Source organism: Acomys minous (assembly GCF_964271855.1).
Source record: "Acomys minous genome assembly, chromosome: 3".
Lineage (NCBI taxonomy): Eukaryota > Metazoa > Chordata > Mammalia > Rodentia > Muridae > Acomys > Acomys minous.
The window spans coordinates 68,948,065-68,972,393 of NC_140485.1; the positions used below are offsets into that span (position 1 = coordinate 68,948,065).

General features: G+C 43.5%; 1 protein-coding gene across 7 annotated transcripts in view; it reads right to left on the reverse strand.

Annotated features, from left to right (window-relative positions):
- Nucleotides 1–24,329, reverse strand: part of NCOA3 (nuclear receptor coactivator 3) — an 85,366-nt gene that overhangs the window by 15,749 nt on the left and 45,288 nt on the right. For 3 of the 7 annotated variants that reach the window (XM_084775038.1, XM_084775035.1, XM_084775036.1), the window contains exons 2-15: nucleotides 22,720–22,798; nucleotides 12,134–12,238; nucleotides 11,773–11,945; nucleotides 10,873–10,973; nucleotides 9,122–9,296; nucleotides 7,663–7,848; nucleotides 7,443–7,544; nucleotides 6,556–6,696; nucleotides 6,165–6,312; nucleotides 4,315–4,688; nucleotides 3,313–4,184; nucleotides 2,488–2,617; nucleotides 898–1,092; nucleotides 240–533 (exon numbers count right to left, since the gene is read on the reverse strand). In XM_084775038.1, the coding sequence (XP_084631164.1) occupies nucleotides 240–533; nucleotides 898–1,092; nucleotides 2,488–2,617; nucleotides 3,313–4,184; nucleotides 4,315–4,688; nucleotides 6,165–6,312; nucleotides 6,556–6,696; nucleotides 7,443–7,544; nucleotides 7,663–7,848; nucleotides 9,122–9,296; nucleotides 10,873–10,973; nucleotides 11,773–11,945; nucleotides 12,134–12,219 (2,977 nt within the window). In that variant the 5' untranslated portion in view covers nucleotides 12,220–12,238; nucleotides 22,720–22,798. Of the gene's footprint in view, nucleotides 1–239; nucleotides 534–897; nucleotides 1,093–2,487; nucleotides 2,618–3,312; nucleotides 4,185–4,314; nucleotides 4,689–6,164; nucleotides 6,313–6,555; nucleotides 6,697–7,442; nucleotides 7,545–7,662; nucleotides 7,849–9,121; nucleotides 9,297–10,872; nucleotides 10,974–11,772; nucleotides 11,946–12,133; nucleotides 12,239–18,548; nucleotides 18,642–22,719; nucleotides 22,799–24,329 lie in introns of all 7 variants that reach the window. The other 4 variants (XM_084775039.1, XM_084775041.1, XM_084775040.1 and 1 more) reach the window with 3 other exon arrangements.

Below are 24,329 nucleotides of genomic sequence, written 5' to 3' on the forward strand. Positions count from 1 at the left end.
GTGTGTGTATGTGTGTGTGTGTGTGTTTTGTTTGCTTGGTTTTGGTTTTTGTTTTTTTTGAGACAGGGTTTCTCTTTGTAGCCTTGGCTGCCCTAGACTAGCTTTGTAGACCCAGCTGGCCTTGAACCTTGAACTCACAGGGATTTGCCTGCCTCTGCCTCCCCAAATGCCATTGCATCTGAGTCAATTTTTTTTCTTTTTTTTTTCTTTTTTTTTTTTAATTGAAAGGGACTGCTTACTCATTTGAAGCATCTGCTGTTGTTGTTGCTGCTGCTGCTGCTGTTGCTGCTGCTGCTGGTGATGGTGGTGGTGGTGCAGTGTTGGTCTTGTGCCTGGTAGTCGATTAGAGCGAAGAGGCAAGGTGGGCACTGAAGCCCCCATGGCAGGTCTTGGTAAAGCAGCACTGTAGTCTCCTCCTGGTCTTCCCAAGGGGCTTGAAGCCAGAGGTTCCATTCTGCTGGCTCTTGAATTAGTTAAGCCCCAGTCTCCTGAGGAAGAAGCCGGGTTCACAGGAACGTTTCTGTTAGGTCCGCCTAAAACAGGTAGAGCTCATCAGGTCTTAACCAAAGCATAACAAAGCCCTTTGTGCACTGGGAGACCCATTAGATACAGCAGTGATTGTCAGCCTTAGAGCAGCGCTGGCTGATTACCAAGACACTAGCTCCAAGCCTCTACTCCCACACACTTATTACAGGTTAGAAAGGTGGCCTGAGCAGGTGGAATATTTAACAGTTTAAATAATCAAGACATTAAACAAAGGAGAGACACCCAGGGAAGAAACAATGTATTAATAATAAATTAAAGTACTGAAGCTGTTGCTTGATTTCAATGTTCAAGTGTTTTTCGGCATTTTGGATGTAGTTCTCAAGGAAATCACCACACTTAGAAATAACCTACCCATGTTGGCACCATAATTCTCCTGACTCTCCATCATTCTTGGATTCCCAGCCAGGACGGGCTGTTTAGGTATCGTGGGAAAATTGCTGGCATTCTTCACTGGAGGGCCCGAGCCAACAGAAACAGGGCTATCTAGAGACACCGCTCGGCTATACGGAGGACGAACAGGCTGCCCAGGCTGTGGACTTCGCAAACCTGTTGGAAACAGAAGCTTGCCACATCAGTCTCCAGCCCTTGCTGAGTCAATGTTTACATAATCTAGTGCAAGAGACAACCACCACTAATACCCACACACAAAGTCTTTCTCATAAAAACAAACCCTACCATTTTCTTTTACAAAATAAAACCATGTCAAAGAGAAAATAAAGGGGGAAAAGTGCTGGAGAGATGGCTCAGGGGTTAGGAGCGTTCTTCCAGAGGTCCTGAGTTCAATTCCCAGCTCACAGCCATCTACACTGGGATCTGATGCCCTCTGTGGAGGTGTATATGCAGAGGCAGAACACTTTCATATACATAAAATAAATAAATACAATCGTAAAAAGTAAAGGAAAAAGAAAAGCCCAGATTCTAAATAAAGACAAACAATAATCTGCATGTTGTAGCCTAATATGATAGTGCAAGCCAAATGTGAGAGTGCCAAGTCACAGGCTGAGTGGCATGGCTTAGTAGCCCATGTTTAACAAGAATGAGGCACTGGGGACAGATTCCCAGCCACACACGCAAGAAGGGAGAGAGAGAGAGAGAGAGAGAGAGAGAAAATGCAACAATAATTTTAATTCCTAGAGCTTCTTCCATATATGTATTTATGAAGTATATTCTGTACGTACAATTCTACAATAAAAATAAGCTGTTACGCTTCCTTTCCAGTCAAATAGAGAATAGATATAAATTTTTCCCAACCTTTTTCTTTTCTTTTTCCAACCTCTTTGACTAATCTGACTATTCATTTCAGTTGAGGAAACAGTATAATTGAAAATAATGAGACCCTGTCTCAAAGAAAAAGAAAAGTCATAACTTCTAGGTGTGGTGGCTGTGTCTTTAGTCCCGGAACTCAGGAAGCAGAAGCAGATGAATTAATTTTGAGTACACTGATATGCATGTGTGAGCACACACTCAAAGTTAAATTAAGTGTAATTTATTTTGTTTTGTTTGTTGTTGTTTTTCAAGACAGGGTTTCTTTGTGTAGCCCTGGCTGTCCTGGAATCCTCTTTGTAGATCAGGCTGACCTCAAACCACAGTAATCCGCCTGCCTCTGCCTCTTGAGTGCTGGGATTAAAGGTGTGCATAAATGTAATTTTTAAAAAGGAAAATAACTAACACAGATAATATCAATGAGTGCAAAAAACCAGAAAGGCAGAGTATGTGCTCTGTAGGTACAAGCACTGCTGGTTCCTGGTCTTGATGTAAGAGAATGTGCAACTGTACTGAGAAGTTTCCAAGCAAAAGCTAGCAGGGCCTTTGGGACGTGTCTGAGCCCCAGCACTGGGACATGGAGTTAAGACAGCAAGTCTGTGGCCAGCCTAGGCGCCTCAGAAAGACCATGCCTTAACTCACACACCCAACCTTACCCGTCAAAAAAGAAAAACTTACCCAGAGAACTTGGTCCTGCAAACATCTGCTGTTTGGTCCCTGGATGACTGCCATTTGTAGGATTGTTGTAAAAGTCAGAACTAGTCAAATCACCAAGAATAGCATCTAGATTATCCAGGTCTCCAGATACCTGAAAACAAAACTTTTAAAGTTATTCTGCACGTAATACTGAATGTACCTATCCATCAACCAAAACAACCCACCAAACAGGAACCCAGTAAAACGCAACAGTGATACAGGGCGTTGTGGTGCGCACTTTTAATCCCAGCCCTCTTGAGTTCCAGGACAGCCAGGGATAGACAACGAAACAGGGATATAGAAAGAGACCCTGCTCCCTATGAAGCATTAGTCTTTCATTCCCGGAGACGAGTGCTTTCCCAGGGTTAGCAAGATGCTCTCACAGAATGTGTTCATATGCATGAACTCTGGAAAGAAAAAAAAAGCTATGCTGCTAAGTTCAAACTTTTCCTAATAAAGTCTACCATGTTCTTAACAGCCCAATCTGTCCATTCCAACACAACCACTCCATTAAAATACTTAAACACTGACCACTAAAAACTTATTTATAGGGGCAGCAAGATGGCTCAGCTTGTAAAGAACCTTGCCATGCAAACCTGACAAGCTGAGTTCAACCTCCAGTCCCACAATGGAAGGCATGCATGCATCAAACCCCGCCACCAAGACACACACACACACACAAACCATTATAAATGAAAGCTCAGGGTTATCCTTAAATTAAAAACTAACAATTTATACTGTTACCACGTTAGGTTTATAACACAGAAATGAAGAAACAAATGGCGTCTGGAAGAGAGAGTGACTTACCTCCTCATTCGTCTCTGTCTTAATTTTGGGCTCCTTCTCGTGGCTGGAGGTGGGATTGGTGGAGCTGCTGCACTGACTCAGTTTACTGTCCCCTCCATCCGCTTGGGGCTGCAGCTCTTTGGCAAGCACATCACTGGGGTCATCCCTGTCCAGCAGGTATCTGAGAAGGGCATTATTCTCCTTCTTCTTGGGACTCAGCTGCTCCTGCCTGACAGGGGCTTCGCCACAGGAAGCAGTACTGCTAGTGTCTTTCCCAGTGGCTTCTGCAGTGATCTTGGCGACCTCTGCTGGGGAGTTGCCATTCTGCAGCAACTTGTGCAAAATCCGGTGTTTCTCTTGCAGCAGAGACCCATGCACATTGGAAGTGGAAGAAGACACTGCCCCCGGTGTTGAGGAGGACACTCCAGAGGGGCTGGTGACGCTAATGGAAGAGTCTTTGCAATTTGAGTCTAGGGGAGAGTTGGTCAAGGAGGAATGGCCTCGGTCATCAGAGGAGCACGTCAGTAACTGCAGCAGCTTCTTGTGGCCTTTGCTTTCCAGGGCACCCCTTTGAGTCTCTGGCCCCTCCCCACTGCTCTCCTTGCCTTCTTTGTCATTGGGGTGATCTCTGCTATTTGACTGACACACGGAACTCTCCACTGGATTCTGTTCGCAGTATAAGCCAAGGGGGCTTTTAGAATCCTGACTGCTTGATTTATTTGGCTGATTTATATTCATATTGGGAGAGTTATCCAATTTGGGGCCTGGTGAAGACAGAGTAGATAAAAGAGAGGTTCCCACCCCCTCACTGATGGCTTGCAAGGCACTGAGAGAGCTGCTGGAAAAGCTGTGACTACCTGTAGTGCCAGAAGATCCCATGGGAGAGTGTACACCTGCATGTGGAGAAAGAGCAGGAGAGAGATGTCAGACACACTAAAAAACACAATTTCAAAGCTCCTATTGCAAAGAATGACAGTAGTGTGAGAAGAAAACATAAGCAAAAGAAAATGCTGCTGTGGATACCTGCAACAGGGGAGAACTGGTGTGAGGGCATCTTTGGACTCCCACGATTACGAGGAGAAATCATGATGTTTTGCTGGTTGGGGCCAAGACCAGGACTGCCATGAGGGGGGCTGCTCATGCTGAGCCCATAGTTGCTGTTCTGGTAGGAAGATGGTGACTGCAGGCTCTGTCCTGGGGTCAGTGAGGCCACGCTACTGGAAGCCCCGTACCTAGCTCCACCCATCTGCCCTGTGTTGCTGGGGTCTGCCACGCCATAGGGCCGGCTGCCCAACATCTGTACACTCTGATTTGGAGACATGCTCATGCTGCACCCTGCTGCAGGTCGGATGCCTTGTCCTGCAGGACTTGGGTTTGGTCTGTATCCATTCTGCTCTCTGCAAAGAAACAAATGGAGTTCTTAAAACTTGCAGCAATGTACAAAGGAAAGGTAGAACACAGGAAAGACCTGATCTGGTGTCACTAGGTGTCCCTCCAGTACCAAGTGGCACACCCAATCTAGGTGCTAATCACCAAGTCAGCCTGGCACTTTGTGATGTGTTTTCAGTTTTCAGATTTAGGTGTGTGTGTATTGGTATGTTGTCTGCGTGTGTGTGTCCATATGCATGCCTCCTTCCTGTGGAGGTCAGAAGAAGGCATCGGATCCCCTGAAACTAGAGGTACAGATGATTGTGAGCTGCCATACGGGTGCTGTGACTCAGGACCTCTGCACGAACAACTGCTCTTAATAACTGAGCCATCTCTCTAGCCCACATATTAAGCAAGTGCTCTAACCCACTGTTTATTGTGAGACAGGGTCTCACTAAACTACCCAGGCTGACCTTGAATTTATTTATTAACTTCGGTCAGGTCCAGAACTTGAGCTTCTAAACCTTCAGCTTCCCACGCAGCTGAGATTACAGGTCTTACACCACCAGGTCTGAGTTTGTGAATTTGATTGTTTTGGTTTGTTTGTTGGTTTTTGTTTTTTTTTTTTAAAATGGGTCTAGCCTATGGGTCAACTTTACTATGAAGCCAAGAGGTTTTTCTTTCCTTCCTCATTCCTTCCTTCCTTTTCTTTCGCCTTTCTTTTTTCTTTTTTTCACAGTGTTTCTCTGTGTAATAGAATCATGGCTGACCTTGAACTCACAGCGATCCACCTGCCTTTACGTGCTGTGATTAAAGGCATGCATCACTACACCTGGCCAAAAGGTTTCCTTAAATTCATCCTCTGCCTCCACTTCCCAAGTGCTGGGAACACAGGAGCATACTGCCATACCCAGTCTTATACTGTGCGAGGATCAAACCTGGGGCTTCATGCAAGGCAAGCATTTTCCAGCTGACCTACGTCCAATAGTTTTAAATGAGCCAGGAAATCTAAATGAATGACACCAGCACAGAGTGGCTCTAACAGCCATGTTATCTGGAGCCTCTGAGGCCTCATTACAGGTAACCAAACCGGGGGCTTAACTTGGGAGTATGTGCCAATTCCTCAAGACAATCAGTGGATGAATCTCCTCCTATGCAGTTCATTTACCATTAAAAAATATCAGTGACTACTACCCTTTATATTTATATTTTTACTGTTTACTCTAAAATCAATCCCTGGAAGCAATGTAAATGCACCACTAGAAATGAAAGGTAACAACATACCACCCCCTCACTGTCATCTCGCACCCCCATATCCTGACCTTACCCAGGAGCCAATTATTTAGTGGAAAATACTAACTTTTAGATTAGAAAAAAAAAACTTAAAGAAAACATATTCTACGAATCTAAATTTACTTCACCAACTCCAACAACCTTCCTGCCTTTTCTCCCTACATATCAACAGCAAAGCATACTGACAACGTGGGTACATTTAGTGTCATCACCTTTGAAGAAAGTGGGTTGAGACAAAGCCGTGACGATCATTCGTTACAGGATTGCGGAAGAGCTTGCTTTTGGTTTGTGCACTCACAATAGTTCCATCTGCCAGTGAGAAGCGATACACTGGGGTCTCCGCGTGGCCATGAATATAAGCTATTGGGGAAAAGCATACTGTTACAAGTACCTGAGACTAGGCCCACGCATACAGAAACAGACAAGAAGGGACTGCACTTCAAGTACAAAGCTTTGTAAACCATGTGGCTATCACTAAAAGCATAGAACAGCTATGCTCAAAAGCCATTCCCTCTCCCACCGCCACCAAATAGGACAAGGGCTAACCACACCGTGAGTGCCTTGCAGAACATCAGCACCGAGATCTACTCCAAATGCCTTTACCTTCTTGATAGTGACGCTTCTGGGACCATGACTGCCCATCATTCAGACTGAAGAACCTCTGGATGCATCTACGGATCGTGTCTTCAAAGCCAGGCCTCATGGAAGATCTAAGTGAGTTTGTGTCTATATTGACAACCTTTCCTATCAGAGATAAAAACAGGAGATTCTAACCCAGCCCTCAAGTGCCTGCTGCTGCTCAGCTGACTAGCCCTTGAAAGTGACATAAAGGAGATAATCTTAGCTCTGCCTTCTGTCCTTAACACACAGCAGGAGGTTGCTCAGGCTGCACTTCCTGCTGGGGAATGAGAGAGTGCACTGTCACTGGTAAAAAGCATGCATTACTCTTAATGCGCCATTTATAATGAACAGGTGCTACCTGTAAAAGTAGTGTTTGAGTTGGGTTTTAAATGCTAGTCTCTAAAGTGTTTAAAGGAATTTTATTTAGCCATTATTTAGTGTTACTTGGAGGAGAAAATAAGACTGCCATTTCTAAATGCCATTATAGTCAATTGCCAAGGATTTTACTGAAATTAATGTTTTTGTTTGTTTGTTTGTTTGTTTTTTCGAGACAGGATTTCTCTGTGTAGACTTGGCTGTCCTGGACTCACTTTGTAGACCAGGCTGGCCTCGAACTCACAGCAATCCACCTGCCTCTGCCTCCCAAATACTGGGATTAAAGGCGTGAGCCCCTATGCCCTGCTTACTGAAATTAAAACAGACTGGACTGAAAGATGGCTCTCAGCAGATAAAACTGCTTGCTGATGACCTATGCTACATTTTCGGAGCCCAGATAGAATTACCTCCTGACAAAAGCACAGACTCATGAACACACAGGACCAACAGGAATAAGAACTCTTTATAACAGCTTCCAAGTCAGCTGGTTTTACCTGAAAGGTCGTGTCTGGTAATAAAGCTCTCGGGACTGGATGGGAATGGCCTCTCTCCTGTAGTCACACGGCGTGCCACACAGATCATACAGCACTGTAAGTCTACAACAAAAGGTTACCGGGTCAGATCACACTTAAGTTTTAGTTGTGACTCTTCAATGGGTGACAGGAACAGGACATGGGTGAGAAGAGCTTTGATGGGCACAGTGTGTCGTCTTACCTTCCCCTTCTTCCAGCATAGCTCGAGGCTGAGACAGAGCAAAGCACTGCATTGTTTCATATCTCTGGCGCGTTTCAGGACTGGCATTCATGTCTTCCAAAATATCGTGTGTTTTCATCAACATGCGGCAGTTAAATGTGTGGCTTCTTTGTCTCTGGGTCTCATTAGTCCAAGAAACTCCATTAACTTTGGAAAACAAATTAAAATGTGAAAACAAACTGAAATTCTCTTTAACAAACCAGGTAAAACTCAGTCAAACACTATCAAGAATTCAAGCTAGTGCTGGGGCTGGAGTTGGGGCTTAGCAGCTAAGAGCACGTGTTGCTTTTTGCAGAGGATCTGGGTATGGTTCCCAGAACCCACATGGTTGCTCACAGCCACCCCTAACTCCGGCTCCAAGAAATCTAATGCACTCTTCTTAGCTGAGGAACACATATGATGTATATACATACACTTATGATAAACACATACACACATGATATACATACATGCACATAAGATATACATACACCTGATACACATATGGCGCAATGCATATATGATACATGTGTATACAGCGAAATGCTCATCATACACACAATTTTTTTTTCTTTTTTTAAGACATGGTTTCTCTGTGTGGCCTTAACTGTCCTGGACTTGCTTTGTAGACCAGACTGGCCTTGAACTCACAGAGATCTGCCTGCCTCTTCCTCCTCTCACGATAGGATTACAGGTATGCACCACTATGCCTAGCTCAAGATATTTAAAAATTAAAGGTAGGTGGATGGAGAGATGGCTCACTGGTTAAGAACACTTGTTGCTCCTCCCAAGGACCAGATCAGGCAGCTCATAAGCATCTCCAGATGATCTAATGCCGTCTACTGGCCTCCAATGACACTGCAGTCACACATGGCATACATTCACATAGATACATACACATAAGTTTTTAAATAAAATCTTTAAAAGCCTAAGCTATAAGCTGAATGTGGCAGGGAATGCTGCTAGTCCAGCTATAAGAAGGCCAAAAGATGAGACCCTACCCAGAAACAGAAGAGCAGAGTCTAGCTATGTTTTCTCATCACACAACTCCCATGTGGTGACACCTACATAGAACATTTTAAAAGGACAATAGCAAGGTATCTAAATAAGCTCAGCCTCAACCCGAGTCCCACTGAACATTTGGGCCCATGGAAAACTGAGTCTGCTCAGGCCATAATGAAAATGTTGGGGGCAATCACATGTTAAGTTTCAGTGCCCAGCTTCTAAAAGGCACATTCAATTTCTTAAGAAAGAATTTTAAAAATTGAATAAACTCATAAAACACATGTATATGCATACCTGTGGCCAGGTGTGGTAGCACACACCTCGAATTCCAGCACATAAAAACAACCAGATAAAAACAGGAGGATCATAAAGTCAAAGCAAACCTGGACCACACAGTGAGACCCTGCCTTTCTCTCAAACAAACAAAAAGGCGCACCTGTGGATTTCGGTAAGTGTTTAAGGAAATCCTTCCGGTCTTGCTCGTGTAAGATGCTGTAGACACTTGTGTTAACCAGGTCCTCCTGCTTGTACTGCAGATACTGTGTGACATTTTCTGACACAAACACAATGTTTCCATCTCGATTCACCACAAACAGAAAACCATCCAGTGCCTGCAGTGGAATGCGTGAATACAGGCTATTATGAAAACTGTGTCCCCGCAAAAGTATTAAAGCCCTTCCCCTGTTTTTGCAAGGTTTTGGGTTAGGGTTTAGGTTAGGTTTATACTAGCAAATAGAGTCAATAGGAGTAAAGAGGACAATTCAGTACAACTGGTGTCCCTTATGAGGACAGATTGAAAAGACACCAGGGGAGGCATACTCATGTTAAGACACAGTAGAGACCAAAGGGAGAGGACTCAGGAAACACCAGCCCTGCCAACGCCCTGATCTTGGACTCCGATCTTCCACACTGAAGAACTAAGCTTCTGCTGTCTAAGCCCGCTAATCCATGACAGTCTGCCATTACAGCCTTAGCCGACTAAGAAGACTACAGCCTTGTCTGCACAGCAGAGGAAATAGCCTCACAATTAGAGTGAACTGCAAACCATCGGTTCTATTAACATTAGCATGATTATTTCTGGGCTTATAAAAAGAATTGGGGCGGGGGGGGGGGGGGGAGTAAAGGTAAGTAGGGAATGACATAGCATACACCTTTAACCCCGACATTCAGGAGGTGGAGGCAGGAGCTGAGCTCACCTTAGGCTATATAGCAAGTTCAAAGGCAGCCTGGGCTAATGTTACACCCTGTCTCCAAAAAAAAAGAAAAAAGAAAAAAGAAAAATTGTCTGCATGTTTTGAGACTGTGTCTCAAAAAAAAAAAAAAACAGCAAAGAGAAAAGAATAAATAAATAAAAATCATTCTTAGTGCTCCCCAGTTTTCCACCTGATCCCACGTTAAGCTATAAGAATTACCATACTGTTCCTGAACAAGCGTGTAAAAGAATTTTAAAATGAATGAACACAAAAGTAGTTGAAATGACTCACTGAAAGAAAGACCAGTTGTCAAGTAAACTTGCTGAAGCGCTCGCCGGCCTGAAGTAGACACTGCGCCATGGTTAATCAGCTCTTCTCAAGGCAATTACTTTAAAAACATGCACATGTTTAATGTTTGAAATTGCCTCACAAGCTGGGGTGCAGCTCCATCATAGAGCACTTGTCTAGCATGCATGAGGCCCTGGGTTCCCTCCCCAGCACCATGGATAAGTAAAACTCTCCAAGAACACCAGCTGAGGTGAGCATGTCATTCGGATGTAATATACTTGCCCACTGTGGTCCCCTAGCATTGTGAAGCCTGGGGTTCAGTCTCAAGGAAAAGGAAAAAGTAAAGCTGCCGTGTGCTGTGCAAGCAACCATGGGAAAATTCATAGAAGGGTGTTACTGGCCTGTGAAATCACCTGCTACTCTATGGCAAAGAGATCCTTGGCTTGTGTGTGTGTGTGTGTGTGTGTGTGTGTGTGTGTGTGTGTGTGTGTGTGTGTGTGTGTTGTATTTTCATGTTGGATACAGTGTATATACATGCAGTGCCAGGAGGGGTATTTCAGCATGGCTATAAGAACACTGGGCTCTGCCTGACGAATGTAAAAGCTTTTTCTCATTTCCAACCCCCCCTATACCCACCCCATATAATCACATGGTAAAATCAACCAAAGCACAACATGCTTCGGATAGCTACAGTCCACACACCTACCTGTAGGAGAAGCGGTCCTAAGGAGTCTTTATCGATGACTCCCTGTCCTGTAGAAGACACATCAGCCTTCTGAACATCATCATCACTGGAAATAGTTTTTCCTGAGACACAGAAGGAAGCATCATGGTAAACAGCACTACCTTAGCCCTTACACACACATGCACATGCACAGGCACTCTGGGGGTAGGTAGCATGTCCACATATATGCAGAACACTTACAGCCTGAAAACAAAATGCCACAACTGAGCTGGGTGTGGTAGCCCCCGCCTGTAATCCTAGCACTCAGGAAGGCAGAAGCAGGCATATCTCTGTAAATTCAAGGCCAGCCTGGTGTACAAGAGAAACCCTGTCTCCAAAAACTAAAAGTGGGCTGGGCGTGGTGGCGCACGCCTTTAATCCCAGCACTGGGAAGGCAGAGACAGGCAGATCGCTGTGAGTTCAAGGCCAGGTTGGTCTACAAAGTTAGTCCAGGGCAGCCAAGACTACACAGAGAAACTCTATCTCAAAAAAAAAAAAAAGAAAAGAAAAAAAAAGAAACAAACAAAAAACAAAAAAGTGGGCGCACAGGGGGTATGGTACAACTTTAAATTATTAAACTTTGCTGTTTCCCCAGGAAGGCACTGCTTCCCAGTTCACTTTCTGCTGGCATGCTAGCTTTTAGGCCCAGCTTCCCCTCCACCACTATCTGGCATGCTGAGGAACACTGGTCTTCTGCCAAATTCTCTGTTAACTGTTTCCTAAAAAGCAAAGCACAGGACCTTGGGGTATAGCTCAGTGGTATAGAGTCTTGCTTAGCACAAGTAAAGCCCTACTCAGCCACCTAGATCCAAAATGGGAGGAGAAGATCTCATATGTGTTAGACTTTCCAAGGACTTGGGTGTTTTTCTGACTTTGTGATACCTTGTTCTTTTATCTGACGTATCTGTCTCACTGTTTCCTTTAAGATCACACATTTATCTGGTTTGACATTGAAGTTGTCAATATCGCTCAGATTTGCAGAAATCAGTTCAGCCAGTTCTTCTATGTATTTGCTCTCCTGCTCCCGTCTCCACTTTTCACCACTGTAGGCAAGACTGCAAAGAGGAGAAGAGCCATGACTCACACCTCTCAAGAAAGCTCCGAGAAGAATAAGTTTCACATGGAGACAAACTAAACCCAGCCAACAAGAACATCAGCTGAGGTGGCACAAGGCACACACTAGAAATGCCCGCAGCCTCGCTCAGTTCCACTGGGCCCTGCCTCAGCTCCTCCCATCACCTACCCCTGTCCTGGAGCATCACAGGGCAATTTGCGTTTTCGAGACTCAGTGGCCAGCGGGTCCAGGGAGCCTTCACCTAGTCCACTCATCTCGACCACAGATCAGCAGCTAGGAGGAAGAGGCAACAAGATAAAAGCACTAGCATATGCACTTCTAATGAAGGTGTCATATGGTAGGATGGCTCTACCCTGCGGTCCAGAAATACTTTCTTTGTATATTTTTGTTATGAACGAGTGTGTTCACACAAACTCGGAGGTCAGCTGCACTGTTGTGCTGGGCATGGTGGTGCAAGCCTAACCCCAGCACTCAAAAGCGTAAGCCAGGAAGATTAAGGATTCTGGGTAAGCCAGGTCTACACAACAAGATCCAGGCAATTCTAGGCCCTGTGTCAACACACATAACAAAATAAGAGACTATCAAGACTCCAATCTTGATACAATTCTGAATTTTATTTATATCCAAGTAGAACACAGACAAAAGCGCACCCTGTGATTTGGTAAGAACTGTTCAAGTGGTAAGCCCAGACTAGACTATTTAGATTTCTTTTTTTTTTTTTTTAAGTGTGTGTGTGTGTGTGTGTGTGTGTGTGTGTGTGTGTGTGTGTGTGTGTGTGCGCGCGCGCACGCACGTGCACATGGGCACGGGGCAGGCACCCTATGTGTGGTGCCCACAGAGGCCAAAAAGGGTAGTCAATCTCCTGGAGTCAGAGAAACAGTTACGATCCACCACATGGGTGTGCTCACAACAGAACCGGCCCTCCAGTCCCCGGGCTCTTTTCTAGGTAGCATCCTGTCCACTGGATCATTTCTCTAATATTTACCACATAATGTCCCACTGTTGGGTGCAAATTAGCCTAGACTGAATAAACATGACAGTAAAGCTCCACTACCTTCTACTTCAAGCCATACTGTCTTGACAGAGGTTACCATCAGCCTTACCACAACCACCATTTAGATACTGATTGGTGGAAAAATAATTTGTCAGGGTTAAGTTTCAAACACTAAGATGATAAGCACAGGGTATTTCTTTTTGAGCGTATAATGGGAGGGTTCGATTAAGCTCCATTTACTACTAAGACTTTCATGTGTGGTAAACTCTTACTTGAACACGACAATCAGTGGCCTACCTGAGTCTAATATTAAAAAGCATCTAGCATTTCAGCCACTCTGCCTACAGGACATATGTCCACTAGATGGCACAATACTACCAGAAAAGCTAATTAAAAAAAAAAAAAAGCACACACACATGATCAACCTTAAAATATGTAGGTCATGTTTGTTTTGAGACAGGGCCTCATCGCCCAGACAGGCCTGGAACCCACAGTTGCAGCTGACCCTGGGTGCCTGATCCTCCTGCCTCTACTCCATACTGGGACTACAAGTGCTTGCCATCACATCTGTGATCCCACACACCTTTCAAACCATCACATGGTTAATCAAGAGCATCACGTAGCCACGCCACTAGTGGTAAACAGTCTGGTTCTTTTGACTACAGAACCACAGAGAACCTAGCTGCATTACCAAGTGGCTCTTTCATGTGCTTCATTCAAAGATTATTTTTAAACTGAGCAGCACTGAGCACGAGCATGTCTATTTTTACTTAATTTATTCCAGAATTCTACACAGCATCTTCTTGCCCTGATGTTAAACACAAGCTGAGCTGCAAACCCGAGTGGAGAGCTGTCCACGAAGAGCAGCTCTCGGTTTGTCTGTACTCTGCATGCTACACCTGGCTCTCCTGTGAAATATAAGGCCATGCGTAGCACATAAAGGCGTCAGAACAGAGGCAGTTCAGAATGCCCTTCCTCTTCAGAAGCTAACCTGCTTCTGTGCCACTCGGAAAGATCATCTGTCACAAATTTCAAAATGAACAAGAATCTGAAAGAGACTGCGTAGACTACAAACGCTACCAGTCTTTCCGTAGGTCACAGCCACGTTTGGCCCCTGATGAAGCTCCAGCATCCACCAAGTACACAGCAGGAAATGACCATCAGTGGAGGGACGCCAATTTAAGGTAGCTGAATGCAAAGACTGACAGTTGCTGCTTCAAAAAACAGTAATAAAAAAATTGGTATATGGCTTAACATTAACCAACTGACTTTTTTGTTATCTCAGGGTTCAAACAAGACAAAGGCTTGCAAACTAGCCCAAAGCACAGGGACACAGAGGCACTCCTTGACCAAAAGGAAGAAATAGGGTGAGGTGCAGAGGTGCTTGCTGGTTCCCGGCAACCAAAGATCCATCACTGGGACCAACAAGCTGGAAGGAGAGAACGTGTGTGTTCTGTGTTCCATATGTGGACCGAAGCACACATGCACACATGGGTCACAAATAAAAATTTTTTAAAAGATTAAATGAAAAATATCAGTAATGCTAGTATTCTGTTTGAACAAGTTACTTTAAGGCCTCAACCAGTCTCTGCTAGTTTATCATTGGGTAACCTACCCCTTTCATTTTGGTATGAGGCTTTTCTTAGGCCTTAAAATAACTTGCTTTTCCTAGGTTAGAAAAGGGGAGGGAGAGGGTGGCACAGAACAGTGTGGCACTGAACGTCTCACATATATTGAGTGGTTACTCACTGGTTACTCACCGTGACAGCGCACACATGCTAACACACACACACACACACACACACACACACACACACACACACACACACACACAGGATACATTCTGCTTTACAGATAGGGAAGTGGCTAAAGAGCTTGCCACCATCATCACAACTAGATCCAGAATGGAAGAGCTATAAATGACTACAGCTAACAAAAGGCAAATGTTTCTTCTCCCCTTTACCCCATTTTATTCCCTGTGATCACCAAATAAACAATTTATGCCACTACCTCCAACCAGCTAACAGAAAGCGCCTCAGTTCATCAGTAAGATCATAAAACATGATAATATCTTTGTTTGTTGTTTTGTTTTTCAAGACAGGGTTTCTCTGTTTAACAGCCCTGGCTGCCCTGGACTCACTTTGTAGACCAGAGATCCACCTGCTGGGATTAAAGGCGCATGCCACTACACCTGGCCACAACCGCATTTAAAAAAGCTAAGAAACAAGCCGGGCGTGGTGGCACACACCTTTAATCCCAGCACTCGGGAGGCAGAGGCAGGTGGATCGCTGTGAGTCTGAGGCCAGCCTGGTCTACAAAGTGAGTCCAGGATGGCCAGGGCTCACTCCACAGAGAAACCCTGTCTCGAAAAATCAAAAACCCCTCCCCCCAAAAAAAGCTAAGAAACAAAATTAAAAATTAATTCAATTCTACTCATGCCATCTTTCAGAATACCTTTCCACAGCTGACCCACAGCCTTCGTTCTGTAATCCCCTCTTCAACATTCTGGTCATATTTCAGGATATGGAAATTAAAAAGGGGATGGTTCACAGGTGCCACTCAAAGACCACTGTGCATAGGTGTTTTGCCTCTAATGGTCTTAAAAGTGGACCAAACAAAAATGAACCAAACATGCTGTATCATTCATCTTCAGATACTTGTGTACCAGAAATGTGTTTAATATACAAGCCCATTAAGAATTTTTATTTAGTTTCTCATATTAATGATAAGTAATACATTTAAAGCTCAGAAACATATGTTGAACATGTGTGCATATGAAAAGCTTTAAAAGTTGTTTGAAAATGTGAAAACGAATTAAGGCTCCTGCTATCCTTGATCAATGTCAATTTCCATGCACTCCTGTCTGAACAAAGCAAAGATCTAGAAAAGGCAGTTTTGAATCCACCAACTGCATGTACTGATTATACACAGCAAATTCTACTAAGGTCAGAAGTGTAGGTTTACAATATCAACTTCTAAACAGCATTGTACGTTTGTTTTTCCTTTTGAGACAGGCTCTATGTACTAATGAGTGACCGGGAGCTTGCTATATAGACCAGACTAGTGTTTGCCTGCTGACAGGCCCAGGCTAACATTCTTTTGAAAACAGATTTAGAAACAAAAAGTCATGAGAAAATAATTACAAGTGTGGCCCCTAAACAGTATAAAATAGCTGTAACATTGTTTCACTCTTTAAACTGTAAGGCTGATATTGAGGCCAATTACGTTTCTTAATTTTCAAAGTTAGTACTGTAAGAGGTATATTATGCCTAATGTGAAAGCTTGTTTTGTATGTTCGTTCTGTGGTGTGTGTGTATGTGTGTTGAAGTCAGAGCCCATTTATGCAAGGCAAGCTAACCCCTGTCCTTGAACCAATTTTTTTGTGTGTGTATTTGTCCGTATTAAATAAAATTCTCATTCATGAACAAAAACTAAAATTTTAACCAGTGCTACAAAAAAAATTAAACAAATAAAAGGGTACTGTATTAACAAATATGAATTCAAGGCTGGAGAGATGCTCAGTGATTGAAAGCACTTGCTCTCGCTGAGGACCTGAGCTTGTTTCCCAGCACTCACAGCTGTCTTTAAGCCTAGTTCCAGGGGAGCCAACAGACACACACACGGTACACATTCACACATGCAGGCAAAACAGCCATAATCATAAAATAAATAAGCCTAAAAGAAAGATAAATTTTTCATGCCAGGAGTGTGCCACTCTTGAATTAAGAGATTAAAAAAAAATACTCTGAGCTTGAGGACAAGCTGGGCTATTATAGAAAGACCCTGCATTTTAAAAAAAGGTATTAAAAAAAAAAAAAAGAGCCAGGCAGTGGTGGCGCACACCTTTAATCCTAGCACTCGGGAGGCAGAAGCCAACCTGGTTGACAAAGTGAGTCCAGGACAGCCAAGGCTACACAGAAAAAACCCTGTCTTGGAAAAAAAAGAAAGAAAGAAAGAAAAACAAAACAAACACCACGAGCCCGGCGTGTTGGTGCAGACCTTAAATCCCAGCACTCGGGAGGCAGAGGCAGGTGGATCACTGTGAGTTCGAGGCCAGCCTGGTCTACAGAGTGAGTCCAGGACAGCCAAGGCTACACAGAGAAACAAAACAAAGCACACATGAATTCTAAAGTACTCATTACATATTACGAAAGTTGTCAGTAATACTTAAAGGAAACTACCTTAACCACTACTCTGACTTTAGTAATAGAAGACAATTCTTGATAGGAGTTCTCTTTAGAAAGCAGTCACAGTATGTGATCTATGCTCAGGCAGCCATGGAAGTGCACACTTATAATCCCAGCACTTGGAAAGCTTCGGCAGAAAATTGCCCAAGTTTAAGAGTCCAGTTTGAGCTACAGAGCAACTGCCAGTCTAGCCAGGGCATCATAGCCAAAACTGCATCTCAAAAAAAATAGCAATGATTATATATGCTGCTATTATTTAATTTATTTTGAGAGTAAGAGGCTGGTGCATGTGCCACAGTACATGTCATAGCACAACATACTACACACTGTAAGACACTGTCTCCTGTGTCTGCTTCTGCATCTAACTGTCCCAGGAGCTTCAGGAAGACTCCCATGTCACCTTAGGAGTGCTGGAATTACAGGTGTACACCATTGCACCTGGCTTTTTATGGGGGTTATAGAATTCAGGTAGTAGTGCCTTTACCCACCAAGCCATCCTTTTGGCCCAATGGCTATTTATATTGTCAACACTATACTCAAAATACTGAAACAAAATAATAAATGGATCAATACTCTTGCTTTATAAGTTTACTCTCCATCCCAAACCTATTCATCACTATGAGCAGTCTGCTTCTCATGATGGACAACCAGCCTCCTAGAACTGGAACTGCCAGTGGGGAGGGGAGTGGTGGTTCACACCTGCCACCCCAGCCCACAGGAACTCAGGCAGGAGCATTGCCAAGATATGAGTTACAGGCCATCCTATTTCACAACATAAGGCCCTGATGATGATGATGACGACGATGACGACGACAACAACAACGGCAAAACAGATAAGTTTAAAAGATAAAGAAGTTAGAAGGGGACATATTAGGGGCTCCAAGGGGACAGGTGATGAGGATGTATGCTCAAAAAACATTGCATGGGCTAGAGAAATGGCTCAGCAGTTAAGAGCACTGCCTGTTCTTCCAGAGGTCCTGAGCTCAAACTCCAGCAACCACATGGTGGCCCTCTTCTGGTGTGCATAAAAACCAAGCACTCATATGATGATGATGATGATGATGATGATGATGATGATGATGATGATGATGATGTGTGTGTGTGTGTGTGTACGTACATACATAATACATACATACATACAGAATATATTCTCAAAGAATGAATCTAAATTATTCTTTTTTAAAGAGTTTTTTGTTGTTGTTGCCTTTTTTTTTTAAGCAATCACATAATTCCAAGTAAAAGAGTTATGGCTTTTTCATTTTGAACAAAACCACTTAACTGGCCTTAAATAGAGATTCACCAAAATTACAGTGCAAATTTTAAACTGCAGCTATAAGCTTGAATGTAAAAACTAGTTTTAAGGGTTTTGAAAAACTGCAATGAGCTAAGTGTAGTCACACACCTGTAATCCCAGCACTTGAGAGGCAGGAAGAACAGAAGTCCAAGGTCAGCCCAGCGATATAAGTAGGCTAAAGGTCAATATGAATTATGAGACCTGTGTTAAAAGAAAAATAAATTGAGGTGAAGGCTGAGGGGGCACAGCTTAGCAGTAGAGGGCTTGCCAAGTAAAGGTTTGATCCTCAGAACTGGAAGGCCGAGCACAAAATGCACTGCTACGTCAGCAGTGGTAGATCTTTATACCAAACCCAGATCTGAATATCTCTTTTTGTTTGTTTGTTTGTTTGTTTGTTTGTCTTTATTTTTGTTTATCGAGATAGGGTTTCTCTTATAGTACTGACTGTCCTGGACTCGCTTTGTAGACCAGACTGGCCTCAAACTCACAGAGATCCGCCTGTCTCAGCCTCAGAGTGCTGGGATTAAAGGTGTACGCCACCTGAATATAAATCTTAATGAAGCAATACAAAAAAAAATGAGTTGAGAAAAATTAATTATGCAGAATATAGTTCAATCTTATAAACCTTCAAGAATGCGTACATATATAGTAATTTGAAAGTTTTAACAGGAAATAAAAGAACAGCATTCAGGGACAGACACATAGAGAACAAATAAAAATCTTAAGTTCAAGTAATGGGTTAAAAAAGATACCTTGAACATATGTGATGGCACACACCATACAAAATATTGCTTATTTTAGTGTTTTACATTTTAAAACACATAATGTGAATAGTTCATTAGCCATTTGAGTTAGGTGCAAATACATACATGCATACCATTTATTACTCCCATTTAATCCCCAAAGGAGGAGCTCAACTGTAACACAGTTCACTCCAACCCATCAAAGCAGCACAGGAAAACAAAAGCTGGATGCCTATGCGACGGTATCAGCTACTTCACTCTTGCTCACAGACTCTACTTCCACAGAAGCGAGCCACTTAGTGCTGTTTAAGAGCTGCCATCAGGGCCGGCTAGGTTTGTTCTTTGTTCTGGTTTTCTTTTTAAAAGAGAGAAAGAATATAAGACAGGGGATCAGGGAGGGGAATAAATATGACCAGAATGTACTGTATAATTTTTTCTTTGGTTATCTTGGAGAAGTCCAGTAATAACCCTAACCGTACCTACTGAAAACTTCATCCTACCTTCTGGGCAATGGTGGTGCACACCTTTAATCCCAATAGTCAAGAGGCAGAGGCAGGTGATCACTATTGTGAGTTTGGAGCCACCCCAGTCTACAAAGCAGGGCAGCCAAGGACACACAGAGAAACCCTGTCTTGAAAAATAAAACAAGGGCTGGAGAGATGGCTCAGTGGTTAAGAGCACTGACTGCTCTTCCAGAGGTCCTGAGTTCAATTCCCAGCAACCACATGGTGGCTCACAACCATCCATAATGAGATCTGGTGCCCTCTTCTGGCCTGCAGGTGTATATGCAGGCAGAATACTGTATACATAATAAATAAAAATAAATATAAAAAAACAGCAATATTTAAAAAATAAAAAATAAAAATAAAACAAAAACTTCATCATGGGCTGGAGACACGGCTCAGTGGTTAAGAGCACTGGCTGCTCTTGCAGAGGACCTGGGTTCAATTCCCATTACCCAGAAGGCAGTTCACACCTCTTGGTAACCCCAGTTATAGGGAATCTGACACCCTCACACAGACATACAAGCAGGCAAAATACCAATGCACATGAAATAAAAAATAAAAATCTTCATCCTACCACCTGGTGAGGGAATGATAGAAAATAGAAATATGGGCCAGAACAGGTCATCAATGACAGAATGGATTCTTCTGCTAAGTTTGGGGTGAGGGGTGTTTTGGTTTGGCTTTTTTGCATACAACGTCTGTGTCCCTGGCTGTCCTGGAATTCATTGTGGAGACCTGGCTCTCAAATGCTGGGGTTACAGGCAGGCACTAAATTACAAATAAGGGATTGTGTATCCTGACTTAACCCCACAAATTCCTCCTTTAAAGAATAATATTAGCATTCAGCACTGTGGTATGCACCAGTAATAATAGCACTCAAGCCGGGTGAGGTGGCACCTGCCTGTATTCGGTGCACTCAGGAGGCAGAGGCAGGCGGGTCTCTGAGAGGTCAAGGCCAGCCTAGTCTACAATGTGACTCCAGGACAGCCAAGGCCTCACAGAGAAACCCAATCTCGGGTGGGACCATTGAGGGCAGAGGACCATCGAGTTCAAGGCCAGCCTGAGATACACAGTGAGGCCATATCATCTTCTCCAGCCTGGGCAACATAGTAAGCCACTGTTAGCTGTCAATCTCGCTGACAAGCATGTGTAAGCAATTAGCAGGAAAGAATATCTACATGAAAAACCAGATCTGGCAACCACAAAAAGTTGCAGTTGCAAAGAACCTGAGACCTGCAATGTGTACAAATTAATCATTATGAAAACTTACAGAGAGACCACAGCCCTGCCCCACTAGCTTCTATACTAGGAAACTAGCCGTCTGTGCTTCCTGGCTTTATGGTCACAGTTAGTCTATGGAGGCAAGCAACTGGCGAGATTAAAGGATCCATATTTGCCCCAAACAAAATAAGCTTAAAAATAAACTGTTTGGCTTTAAAGAGGCATCCTTTATAAGCTTCCCATCTCTGTGGCTTGTATTTTAGTAATAGTTATATAATCGAAGCATATAACCAAAGCAAATTTTTCGAATTAAAATAAAGCAGGGATAAATGTAGTTCTTACAAGGCAGTGGTCAATAGCCAGTGCTATTTCCACTCATACTGATTAGCTATAACCAGAACTTTTAATGATACTTACTTTGCGTGGGGAAAGGGAAGGTGATGTGTGTGAAGGTCAAAGGACAACTTGGGGATATCTCCCACCATGTGAGCCTCAGAGAGCAAACTCAGGTTGTCAGGTTTGGCAGCAGGTGCCATGACCAGCTGAACTATCTCACCAACACATCAGGGACCTTTTAGAACTGGAATCTTAGTGAATTAGATATATATATATGTAAATAGTCGCTACTCTATCCACACTGTATTTCTGTATCCATGACATTGTGAAGGCTCATCTTGACTGACAGCTTAATTGGACTGAGACACCAGTGCCTAGGGTGCCTCTGTGAACTCTCTTCCAGAGCTGGCAAGTGGGCAGGCAATGACAGTTAAAAAGCCTATCCTAACTGTAGGTGGCACCATCATCCAATAGGCCAGAAGACCAGGTAGAATGAAAGCCAGGAGGGAGCCTGCAAGGGCAAGGACAAGCTCTGAGTCAACTCATTAGGATAAACAATTCAAAATGAAACCAGCATAGGTCCCTGACTACTTTTGGTACTTAGGCTTAAACACATGAACATTCTCAGCAGATGGTGGTAACACTGAGCAGTACCCCAGCCACTGTCCCTTTTTTCTGTAAACAGGAAAAGGAACATAAGAAAATTTTGTAGCAAAATTACAAATGGGTAGAAACAGCACATAACAGAAGCAGCCAGGGGACGTGAGTAAATGCAAGTGTGAAACTGCCACGCTCTTGATCTAGAGAAGGCTAAAATTAGAAAGTGGAACAGAAGTAAAACACAGGAAAATAGCAGAGCAGATAGGCCTGTTTAGTAAATGTGTCCATGGAGGGTGGGATCCAAAGAGGCACATTTCAGGAATGGCTAAGCAACAACTGGCAGGATAATAAATACAAGCTCAGCTAGCTGAGTAATAGGCAAGTGCTTTCTGAGCAATCAGGCAGGTTTTTCTATTCTCGTTTTTACTATTCTGATGTAATATTAAAGTGTAAGAACAAGCTAGATGTCATTTGTCTATACACATGGGTTGGGGCTGATTACAGTTTGTTTTTAGACAAGGCTCCCCTTGTAGCTCTGGCTAGCCTGTCTCTTCAGGGGCTAAAGCATGCACTGCTGTGCCCAGCAGATTCCAATTTTAACCAAAAGCCTTTAAAATACCAACAGAGAGGCAGGCAGGACCACTTCCCTCCTGCCCCCCTCCCCCTTGAGTGTGTCCATCTGTATATTACAGATACACACACACACACCTACCTATGTGCCCCCACAGCCCAGCTCCACTTGCTCAACCATGTCCTAAGAAGGACATAAGCACAAAGTAAGTTGAAGCCACAAAGCAGAGAGCAGAGCCTTCAGGCAGTTCAAGTAAAAAAAAAAAATTACAGCGATCAAGTCAAGAAAAGTACATGAATTACCTGCTGGCCCAGTCAGTAGGATGCGTAGGAGCTTGTTTTTACCGATCTCTGAGTCCACTGTTCAGCAAATCATTTAATCCTAAGGACAAAAGTGGAGGTGGGTTTTATTGTCTTTTCTTCAAATTAGGCATCTGTATTAGTCAAATATAAATTATCCCACCTCTCCCTTTGGTATGAGAAAGCCACCATGCACACAACCTCCTCTGGGAATTGGAGTAGATGCCCTTTTTGCAACATCAATACTTGTAATTATTTCTTAAAAGTTAACCACAGTATTCACAATGTGGTCTTCATAGAAGACAGCAGGGTTTATAATGTGCACTACTACTCACTCTGATGGACAGTCAAAAGTATCAACCAGACTTCAAATCATTTTCAATTAAAGGGATACAAATCTTAGTTCTAGACAAAGCCAACCTGACAACCTGAATGATACAATGAAAGCAACAGCCTTGGCTTCCAAAACAGCCTTTCAAAAGCCAGCTTCCTGAAGTGACCTTGTACAAGAAAACCTCAATTAAACATTTGCTATGTCTGCTGTATGCCAGGACTGTACTGGCACACAACTTGAATTGTAGATCTTGCAAGACAGAGGCAGACACATCTCTGAGCTCTAGGTCAGGCTTACAAGGAGCCAGAGCTACACAGAGAAGCCTGGTCTCCAAAAACCAGGAAAAACAAAAAAGCAATACCCTTGAAATAAGCATTTGATGAACACCAATGCCTGTGCTACAGACAAAGATGAACAAAACAGCACCACAAAATAAGTAACCCTGAAGCACTATGTGAATAAGACAAATTCGAAACTCTCTGCCAATAAGTGGGTGGTAGTGGTGCATGCCTTTAATTCCAGCACTTGGGAGGCAGAGGCAGGCGGATCTCTGTGAGTTCGAGGCCAGCCTGATCTACAAAGTGAGTCCAGGACAGTCAAGGCTACACAGAGAAGCCCTGTCTCGGAGGAGGAGGAGGAGGAGGAGGAGGAGGAGGAGGAGGAGGAGGAGGAGGAGGAGGAGGAAGAAGAAGAAGAAGAAGAAGAAGAAGAAGAAGAAGAAGAAGAAGAAGAAAAGACAAAACTCTCTGCCAAAAAAATAACGAAGGAAATTGGGCAATCTCTGAAAATATTACCTAGATTTATAATCAAAATGTGTGTTAATTCCTCACACTGACAAGCACAGTCACATGCACCTGCAATCTCAGAACTGGACAGGCTATAGCAGAAGACAGCTCCAGCCACCTGGGCTATACAACCAAATCCACTCTCAAAAACAAAACAGGTGGGAACACAGTTCAATGTGAGGGCTTGACAGCAAGCACAAAGCCTAGGTTCAATCCCAGAACCACTACCTCCAAAAAGGTAAAAGGAATCTAAAGATTGTTTTATTTATTAGTGTGCGTGTGTGTGTGTGCACACGCATGCGTTTCCCAGTACCTCATGAGAGAAATATGGAAGTCAGGACAACTGTGTGTTGTTTCCCTCTGCCCCATGACAATGTAAAAGTGAAAGGACAACTTTCAGAACTCTGTTCTCTCCTCTACTGTGGGTCCTGGAGGCCCAGCTCAGCTCATCAGTCTTGGCAGCAAGCACCTTTACCCCCTGAGCCATCTTCCAA